The sequence below is a fragment of the Haliotis rubra genome, unplaced genomic scaffold, assembly GCF_003918875.1.
Source record: "Haliotis rubra isolate DU_JTF1 unplaced genomic scaffold, ASM391887v1 Scf318, whole genome shotgun sequence".
Classification (NCBI taxonomy): domain Eukaryota; kingdom Metazoa; phylum Mollusca; class Gastropoda; order Lepetellida; family Haliotidae; genus Haliotis; species Haliotis rubra.
In genome coordinates, this window is record NW_025766989.1 from 656,455 (window position 1) to 667,379 (window position 10,925).

The following is a 10,925-nucleotide window of genomic DNA, read 5'->3' on the forward strand; positions in this document are numbered from 1 at the left end:
AACCATATCGGCATCGTACAATTAAAATCACATATCATGGCAGATTTGGTGGAGGTAAGAAATGATGTCGTCTCGGATAAAATAAGCTTCCCCGTGGCGCTGTTTCATCACACACTTACACGGAACATTAACTTTACCTCTGTCCTAATAAAGTCCTATTCATTCATTCATTGTTTAATTGGTTGGTTGATTGGTTGGTTTATTGTTTAACGCCACTCAGCAATATTTTGTATTTAATCCAGTCTGGACCAGACAATCCAGTGATCAGCATTATGAGCATTGATCTACGCAGTTGGAATACAATGACATGTGTCAACCAAGTCAGCGACCCTGACCACATAATCCTGTTAGTCGCCTCTTACAAGCATGGGTTACTAAAGACCAATTCTAACCCGGATCTTCATGGGTGAATTTGTTTGAGATGACACAGACTGAAATGAACTTGCTTGAGACAAATGACATTAGGATATTTTCATGATTTCGTAAACTTTTGATGGGGCATCATCATTTATCTTTACCAAATTTGAAAATGTCTTTAGAACATTTTTTATGGCAATTACTCTTTGTCCCATACATTGCTCCCCATTTGAAACCCTGAATAATGTACACCCCTGTAAACATGCTGTAGATTTATTATTGTACATGGTCATATGAAATATTAACTGATCATGAAATATTTCATATTTTTTACACTTACATGCAACACAAAACTGGTTACAAAGCAATGTCATGCATCTAATTTCCAAGCTATTGTTTCCATGGTTATCTGACAAATATCCTTTGAAAAGATATCCTTTCCGTTTGTTATTTGAAAGCTATGTGAAAAAATGTTTGAAATGTTTTGAACCCACACAAAGCAAATAGTGTTTTACATAACATGTCATCTTAAACTAAAAACAGCCCTCACAGACATGCTTGAAATACGCATGCCAATGTTGAAGTTCACAATCAATCTGAAAGCCCTCAGATCAGAGGGTTTTGTTTTAATGGCAGTCACTCTGCCCACGCTATCACGTAACATGTCATCATCAATATCCTCCATAAAAGGTAGATTAGTGAGGGATGAAGCAATTGGAATGGTTTGAGAAGTCTCCTGGGGCACTTGTCATGCTTTTCTGTCAAAATAGCCGAATAGCAGTGGTGCTTGTATCTCACAGGGGAGGTAAAGTCACAACAGAATATTTCCTCTGACACCACGATTAATCAACAACAATGACAAACAAACAAGTTTTCCAGTTTCACTGCTGAAACGTGGATGACACAAAGTAATCTTATGACATTCAAATAATTATTGTACAGATGAAAGTGGCATTCTGAAATGTCAGTTTTACTAAACCTGGTAACTGTATAATCCAGTTACAGTTTCGTATCAGCTACTTTATTTCCAACATTGAGAACCACAGTGGTAAAGTGATGCAGAATGTTCAGTAATTTATTCCCTTCATCCATTCTCGGTTTGATTTTCTGCTGTTTAACGTCCCATGCAGCTACAAACCAGCTAATCAAGTCTGGACCAGACAGTCCAGTGATTGACATCACGAGCATCGATCTACAAAAGTGGAATGAGCGAATGGGCACCAACAAAATCACAAAACCCCATCCACCACCAGATCCTGGGTTCTTCATCATTACATGCAATAACATTAGATATGTAGTGGAAGTGATTAATATCCCACAGCATCAGCTTCACAGGGCTAGTGTGGAATGAAAGACAAAAGCATTTAAGTCAAAAATGTTTTTGTGCTGCTCATGACCATACGGCACTGACCTGATGATAGACGATATATATCATAGCACCTGCTGGCAGACAATATATGTCATAAAAACTGATGACGGACGATATATATCATAGAACCTACTGCTAGACAATATGTCATAGAACCTGATGATAGACGATATATGTCATAGAACTAGATGATAGACCATATATATGTCATTGAACCAGCTGGCAGACAATAAATCATAGAACCTGATAATAGATGATATGTCATAGAACCAGATGATAGACAATATGTCATAGAACCTGATGATAGATGATATATCTTATATAGCATAGAACCTGATGATAAATGATATGTCATATAGCATAGAACCTGATGATATGTTATATAGCATAGAACCTGGAGATAGATGATATATGTTATATAGCATATTAGAACCTGATGATTGATGATACGTCATATAGCATAGAACCTGATGATAGATGATATATGTTATATAGCATAGAACTTGATGGTAGATGATATATGTCATATAGCATAGAACCTGATGATATATGATATATGTTATAGAACCTGATGATAGATGATATATGTTATAGAACCTGATGATAGATATATGTTATAGAACCTGATGATAGATGATATATGTTATAGAACCTGATGATAGATGATATATGATATAGAACCTGATGATAGATGATATATGTTATAGAACCCATGAATAATATTGTGCGTCCCTCTGCACGCAGTGAATTTTTTTCTGCATCCATTCTCTACATTTGTGAGTACTGGACACACATTTGTGCGTCACCTAAAAACCTGTAGATGATACATGTCATAGAACCTGGTGACAAACGATATATGTCATAGAACTAGCTGATAGATGATAGAAACTATAGAACCTAACGATAGATCATATATGTCAAAACCTGATGAGAAGCTACTGTATATAATCGTGTCTGGACCAGACAAGCAAGTGATTGATACTGTGAACTGTGTTCCATGCTGGCAGAGTATGATGAAGCTTTCAACAAAGTCACCAAGCCTGACTACCCAATCAATTTGTCTGCCTCTTACAAGTTAGTTGTTAGGAACGTAGTTTCCTCCTGCCATAAACTGGCTCTTCCTGTCTGCTCTACAACTCTGCTTTCATGTCACTGCCTAACAAGGGCAATGATTGCGTCTGACCCATATCCACCTCCTCCTTTTCAAGAGTGGCTCAATAAAACTGCTGATTCAATCAACATCGCATTCTTATTCGTTCCTACGTCAACCAAAATATTTCAACCGATGCAACCCCAACAATGATGCAGAAAATTGTCATACTGAAGAGCTTTTTAATACACTAAATCACATTCACATATTAAGCTGCTGTAAAAATAATGTTTTGGGTTTTTTCAATTCAACCAGAAAAGATGAAAACTGCCAAAAAAAGACAAGGAATGTGATTGTACAATACTCAGAAAAGCTTGTTTCTCATCAAGATCACCATAAAATGTTTATGTAACAACAGAATTTTCAACTGATCATTGACCAACATGACTTGCCAACTTTTTCAATAGCATGCTCAGGATGAATTATTTACATTCCACAAAATCACTAATGAGAAAAATATAAAAAACATGTAAGACATACATACTTCGTAATTTGAAACAAGAAATTTGTTGTTAACAAGGAAGGAACTTTGAAGGAGGGGTTCAGGGGTTCGAACCCCTGACTCCCCCATTGGCTCCGCCAACGAAAAAAAAAAAAATCTTCAATGTGATCTTAAGTCATTTTCAAAAGGGGGGGTTCGAACCCCCTGAACCACCCCCTCTGGATCCGCCACTGGTTGATAGAACTACTTGACAGGTCTGGGTGGGCTGACTCATCTGAGGTGCACGCAGTCTTATGTAAACAAAACAAACACTTATTTAACCATGAATTTCAATAACAATTTAAAATTTCCTCTTTGGTAAATGAAGGCTTTTTTGTTCACATATAAATAAACAGAAACCACTTACAATTACAAATCAAATTCAAGATATAAAGCAATGTAGCAACCAAACCTGAATTCATAAAACAGCATTAATTACAGACACATAATCCACCCAATTCTTTCATTTATAAAAAGCAGATAACAAGGGGTATAAACACAAATCAAATTAAAGATAAATAGCAATGAAACATCCAAACCTGCATCATACAGTTACCATTAAATTACATATACATAATCCACCCAATCATAAAGAAACTGGGAAGCTGAAATATTTTTAAAAATCACCCTGGATTCCTCCCAGCTGTCAGTAACATCTTCTACACAAACTTCGTCCCCTTGAAAAAAGCATCAGCAAATAAGGAAAAGAAATGACAGGAGCACATTTATCAATGGGACGCATCTTCCCATGGGACACTTTTTTAGTGCTTAGAGCGAATTAGGGGGGATAAGAACGTCAACACTGAGTGTTCATGATGTAAGCCGTTCCTGCTGTGCTGTTCTCATGGAAGGTACCTGTGTGGGATGATACTACCAGGTGACAGAGTCAACACGCGAAGACGCTCGTGGCACTTCAACGTTGCGCTCGACCGGCAAGCACAGCGACAATGTTTGAGTTTTGACTTTAAAAGTATGCCCCAAATGCCAAAGGAAAACGTCTCCAAGCATTACATTGCAATCTGAGTTCAGCGTAGACTGTCTCCCTGCCCACCTTGCATGCAGTGTACATATTGAATGATACAGTCAAATGCCAAGAACGGTAGAACTGATGGAACAAAAAACAAACTGACAAGTCTCAAATGGCGGTAATGATTGATCTATTGCCACAGGTATTTTAAATTCCTATACACAAATATTAAACATTATCAGACTGAACCGAGGGCAGACAATCATAAATCAGAAGAAAGACCACCTTAATAGGATTTCAATAAACGAGAAATTATCCAAAATTGGTTGAAGGTTGTATCAGATTAACGAGTGATGAGTCTTTACACCAAAAATAAACCTTTAATGAATTGTTTGATAGGCATTTCTTAGAAGTTGCAGAATGACAAAGTAGACACAAATTATGGATATTAACTTCTGTAATATGCTGTAAACATAATCATTAAGTATAGATCTGTATACCCCCAACAACAATAAAGGAAAAAACCGAAATGTCATGATTACAACATATTAAGCATGCTGTTATCCATAAATTGTGCCTACTTTGGAAACATATAAATTTTGCTACATATTCCTGTAATCTAATAAAGTGATACTTAATACTAATAAAGAAAGATTCATAATTCTTAAAATAACCTTAGAAGAAGTTAGTTACATCTCAATCAACTGTTTCAGGGAGTATGACATAATAATGTCTCGTATTCAGGTATGTTAACAATCCATCTTTAGAAAAACAGAATTTACGACCAAAAACAAGGAACACAATCTTTTACACATGATACTGAGAGACATAAAAGGAAGCATAAAACATGGCCGCCTCCACAACTATTCTGCATAACAACTTCATGCAGGGGCTTATCGTTAATACTGTCAGTGTGCTTATTCGCATGTCATTCCATAAAATGTCAACTTAGTAAAAAGGCTCTATTAAACTCATTATTTGTTGCATGAATTTTCCTTCCAAAGGTGAGAATGAAGGACAATTGTCTGTCATAACAACACTGATTTTTCAAGATTGAGCAATGTTGATCATTATCATCATCATAAAAAGATTTATACAGCACCAGTTCCAGTCCAAAAGTACTGCTCAGTAGCGCTCTCCCGAACAATTCAAGAATGAAAAGTTAGACACTGTATGTTTTCTCCTTTGATGGGCATTTTAGATGTTGAGGTGATGAAGAATGATGACAATGTTTATGTATTTTTCACAGAATAAAAGAAGTTGTATATCCATAAAAATTGTCATCATTCTTCACTGTATGTTTTCTTAAAAGCATTTATTTTGTCTTCAACTGATGTTCAACAATTAACTTTAGAGAATTCTGGGTATAGCTCTACTTTCTCTTCAGGCATGTCTGCAGAGAATTATCAGGAAGGTCTCTACAAAGCCGTAATAATCAAGACGATCTAAGAGGACATTTCTTTTTCATAGAAGCATACAAATACTCATGTGACTACATTTTTCATCATATTTAATGGTCATTTGTCAATTCCGAGGGAGTGGAAAGGTGAACACTGAACATTATATGCCATTAACTTGTGTAACTGCATTTCTAAATGAACTATTTTAGTATTTGCTGTCAACACTGATTGACGAGTTAAATATCACTGTTTGTAGCCATATTTACAAAACGCTCCTTATGTTACCTATTTCCTTACAGGGTGGTTTTGTATTTCTGGTATTATTATGGCTGAAAGGGACGTTGTCGGCACAGGTACTACAGATGTGTACCCCAGGTACGTTTCTGTATACAGAAATGTACCCTGGCCATAATCAGAATACAGAAATGTACCCTAGGACGATTCCATTCTGCATTGTGGAGTTTTCTTGATCGGAACTGTCATACTGTTGTATTAGATGCATTTGATTGCGTTATATAAGAGCATACACAGTATAACGAATATTTCACGGTGCACAACGTACACCACTCGCAATCAGCTGAACGGGATTAACTGCATACGGTTTCAGTATTTGGTCGCGGAAGAAGGACTCGTCCGTCGTTTAGGGTACCGGGTACGTTTCTGTATTTTGACTTTGTTTAGGGTACATGTCTGTATACAGAAACGTACCTGGGGTACATATCTGTAGTACCTGTGCCAACAACGACCCCTTCAGCATTATTATGTCACAATGTGCCTAAAGGATGCAGGCATGGAGTTATCCAAAAGAAAACATGGAAATGGTATTACATTTAAAAATTAAATAACAGAGTTATTTCACACCTTTCAAACAATTATCAACATGCTGTTGGCACGGCACATGTATGTCAACCACATGTTAATAAGAATAACCTTAAAACAAAGAACATAGTCAAACACTGTTCAAATGTTAATTACAATAATGTCATGTAAGCATTTGCTGATGCAGCTTCAGCAACAACACATCCTCTCTTTGTTAAAGTTCAACAGTGTGTGACATAAGCACAAACATGCATGACCAATGACCTGCAACCCGATACGCCTCAAGTACCTGCTTGTTTACATAATGTCTACCATGGCCTGGTAATGACCACCACATGTCCAGGCAATCAATTAGCACCTACAAAGAGAAGCACATGCCTAGCTAAATACCCCAACCCTTGCTTATTCATCAATGAATCAATACAGGAGCGACCCAATCAACATTTTACATTATAAGTCACCAATGTAGGAGGCCGTATATCCCAACTGGGATATAATGGCATCAGCAATTAGCTCTGGAACTTGCAGGAGACGCATGAGGGATTCCAGTGCAGGAGAAATCAGGAACAATTGACCTGTTTAGTGGTAATGACTCATTTGAAAAGGATGAGGGATCGACTCTAAGCGCTACAGTCTTCCACCCTCGACAAAATATACTTACATTATCAAGTACATGAACCTTGAGTGAACTCTGTACTCACAGTGCTGCAGGAACTCCTGCTCTAAATGATTGTTTCCTCATACAGTTTCAAAGGTTGCGTAATGATGGAAGAGTTTTTAACTTCTTTCAATGGAATATACATAGGAAAAAGTGATGTAATTAGTACTAATTGTTATACATAGACATTGTCTCCTAATGATTTCTATAAACACACAAATTTGAGTTTTATCACCTACTTGATAACGGTGTTAGAATCTGCACCAAAATGCCGCTCCTCATTGTAAATAAAGAAGTTGTTTGTCCATATATTTTATCCTTACTTAGTACAACTTCTATATGGATCTAAAAGAAGTTAATGAATATACAATGTGGGTGTGGCTGCTTCGCTGACTTTGAATGACTTGATTAATTTGACTATAGAACTGCAAATCTAGTCTCAAATGTTTAAACAAAACAACTGAGATGAGATATTGGGACATTGTCATAACATGGTTGGGTGACTTCTAAACTCGATCATTTTAATTGGGAGAGTCAAGATAGAAAAGCCAAACCAGCAATTGTTTTGGTAAATCATGAAATAATAGCTGCTGACATAAACTTAATATGTTGGCAGGAAACAAAAACACTGTACCATGTTTATGCAATATATGTTAAACACATTGGGCTTTTCAGGTGCAAAGTTTTAGTCCAGCTAGCCGTAATTCCTTTCCACACCACACATATACAGGGCTCCAGATAATTTTTCATGATCAGGAGTACATACTCCATATTTTTTCAATATAGGAGTACTGGAAAACAATAAGAGTACATTTAGAGTACTGAATGGAATTTAATGGAGTGTTAGTAGTCTTGTGTTTCGTTTCATATATGCACCACAACATTGCTACTCTTGTGTAAACAGGTCAATAAACAATAAAACAATACGTTTTCAGATAAATACGTCTGTATATGATTCTAAGACCGTACACCATTGCTGTAGTGCGTATCTGCTACGTTTTCTAAATTATTTCCTACCGCATCGTGCTTATTTTATATCCGTACATACGCCAATACGGCCCCTATCTGGAGCCATGATATACAACCTGTTCTCTAATATCACATGTTGCATTCTGAAGTAATATTGTTTGTGTTCTCTAACATTACATGTTTGGGTGACAACATGCATTGTGATGTCATATCGTTTGTGTCACAATCCACTAACTCAACACAAATACATCTGTCATTAAATATTACATCTTTGTGTCACAAAACGGATTGTGATGTCATATTGTTCGCATCACAATCCAATGACTCCACAAAAACACAACTGTTCTCTAACAGTACATGATTGCGTGACAACATGCATTGTGATGTCACATCGTTTGTGTCACAATCCACTAGCTCAACACAAATACATCTGTCATTAAATATTACATCTTTGTGTCACAAAATGCATCACAATCCAATGACTCCACACAAACACCAATGTTCTCTAACAGTACATGTTTGTGTGACAAGCATTATGACATCATTTTGTTTGTGTCACAATGATTACACACAAATACAACTGTTATGATAACTGTGTTAATTCTCTAAACCTTTAAAATAACTATCATGTTTCTTTTGTCCAAGACAAACAATTCATCCACCAAATGTAAAACATATTTTCACACTTAAATATGGTTTTCATTCAGATTTCATGAAATATGCATTTTGATCGTTAACAGACTTCCTCTAGACCGAAAACAGTTGCACCCTTCAACCCTTTTACTAGATCTTAAATACACACCATTGACCTGTCCCTCCTCTCAATTTATGGTAGCTGCATGGTGTTCCTGATAACATGCACATGGCAACCTGTACTGTTTACCAATAATGTCTTACTTCAGTAACAAGTACTGCACTTTACCGGGCGCACTTTTTCTGATTAATTAGCGCTGCTGAGGTTCCCTAACCCTAACCCTAAGGATCGTAAAGGGTGGCATACCCTAACCCTAAACCCTAACCCTAAGGATCGTAAAGGGAGCAGCGAGTGCTGCGCCCTGTAAAGTGCATTCTAGCCGTCGAAGTAAAAAAACAAGTGTAAATGAACAAGAGCTGAAAGATAGTTCAATGGCTAGACGCAGAAAAAATATTTGTTGTAACATATTCATAACGTCTGATTAATTCTGAAAATAGACATAGAATGCTAATAAAGTGATCCTCAAACTGACAATAACAATATTTTTAACAAATCAAGTGGAACTCAACTAAAGTACTTACTCATCCCGTGACAATAGTTAATTGAGGAACAACGATCATTCATATTTAAAGCGATTTGCACCAAACTATGGCGTCACGCTTCACTGAACTACACCAAAATATTGGCATCGTCTCATGACAATAACGACCGGCCCCGATTCAAATTTTAGTACGATATTTCCAACTTTTACGGGATGGAAAGGCAGTTTCGTGTCCGTACACACCCTTCTCATTGAAAAATATCGCAACAGTCTCATACATTTTTAGGAAAGAGAGGACGAAAAAAAGGATTCATGAATTTATTAGTCATGTTCTGCGAGCAGACGATCGTCTAATGAATTCGATTTTTGTATGTAACCACGTTAATTTGGGATTGACCATCAACTACATATATCTTAAAAGTTTTTTTCTCGTGCCAGTTTTGGTATTAGGTGAAGTGTGATGATTCACGTGCGCTAAATGCATGCACGAGCATCCCGAGCGAAATACACACCTCAGTCCGTGATATCGCCTGACAGTTATTGGCACTGGGTAAACAGCGGTACTCGGGCGAACATCCCGTGCGATTTTAACAGTATATAACGGTATACTCACTCTGATCGGCCTTCCCTGCGACTGGATCTGTAATGTACAGTAAGAAATAACACATATATGCAGTAAGTCCGTGAAGTACGTCCATTTTTGCTCCACAGCTTGTCTCAGTACCAACTCATTATTTCTACCATTCTCAACTCCATAGACATGCGCAGTGATTCTGTCACGTGACATGGTATATCCGAAATAACGCACATTGACAAAGACATTTTACGACGCTTGAACAATGCAGATTTTAAGGGTGTTTCCAGGCGCGTAGCAAGCCATTTTTCTTCGTGTAAGCCCGATAGGTTGCAAAGCTTTATATTTAGATAGTATTGAGGGCATGCCCAACCTTTTTAGCAACAATCATGTGTAAGCCCGGGCTTTTATAATAGTGGTAGCTACGCCCCTGGTTTCACATAGTTTCCACGATTTGCTAACAGACACAGATCATCCCAATATCGTGAAGGAGGTTCACGTTAAATAGCGTGTGTGAATATTCGTGGTTTGTGAATAATATTTTTCACAATTTTGATATTAATTTGAAGATATAACCGTATGGCGCTTTGGCGAAAATACATCTGAGCATAATTGTATTATACCAATCTCCTGATACCAGACTGATCGTGATATTAGTAATATTACGTTTTGAAAAGCACGTATCAGCTTATAATTATCGACATGTTTCAATTAATTAACGCTCAATATACTATGAACTGACAAAAGCTATATAGGTGTGCATTCTGAATTGGCACTCAAGAATATGCGTTTGCAAATTGTGCAACTAAAAAAGTTGACGCCTGAAGGCAGGTGGTTAATGATTTTACCACACAGCAAAGCATAACTACATCGACATGAATCCTATAAGATATATCGTTAACACATCGTTACATATATACGCACAGGGTACCAATCTGCTGAATTG

General features: G+C 36.9%; 1 protein-coding gene across 2 annotated transcripts in view; it reads right to left on the reverse strand.

Moving 5' to 3' along the window:
- The window catches only part of LOC124283592 (disintegrin and metalloproteinase domain-containing protein 9-like), a 111,338-nt gene extending 101,190 nt beyond the window's left edge, over positions 1–10,148 (reverse strand). For both annotated transcript variants that reach the window (XM_046719579.1, XM_046719578.1), the window contains exon 1: positions 10,019–10,148. In XM_046719579.1, the coding sequence (XP_046575535.1) occupies positions 10,019–10,103 (85 nt within the window). In that variant the 5' untranslated portion in view covers positions 10,104–10,148. The remainder of the gene's footprint in view (positions 1–10,018) is intronic.
- Between the last annotated feature and the right edge of the window lie 777 nt (positions 10,149–10,925).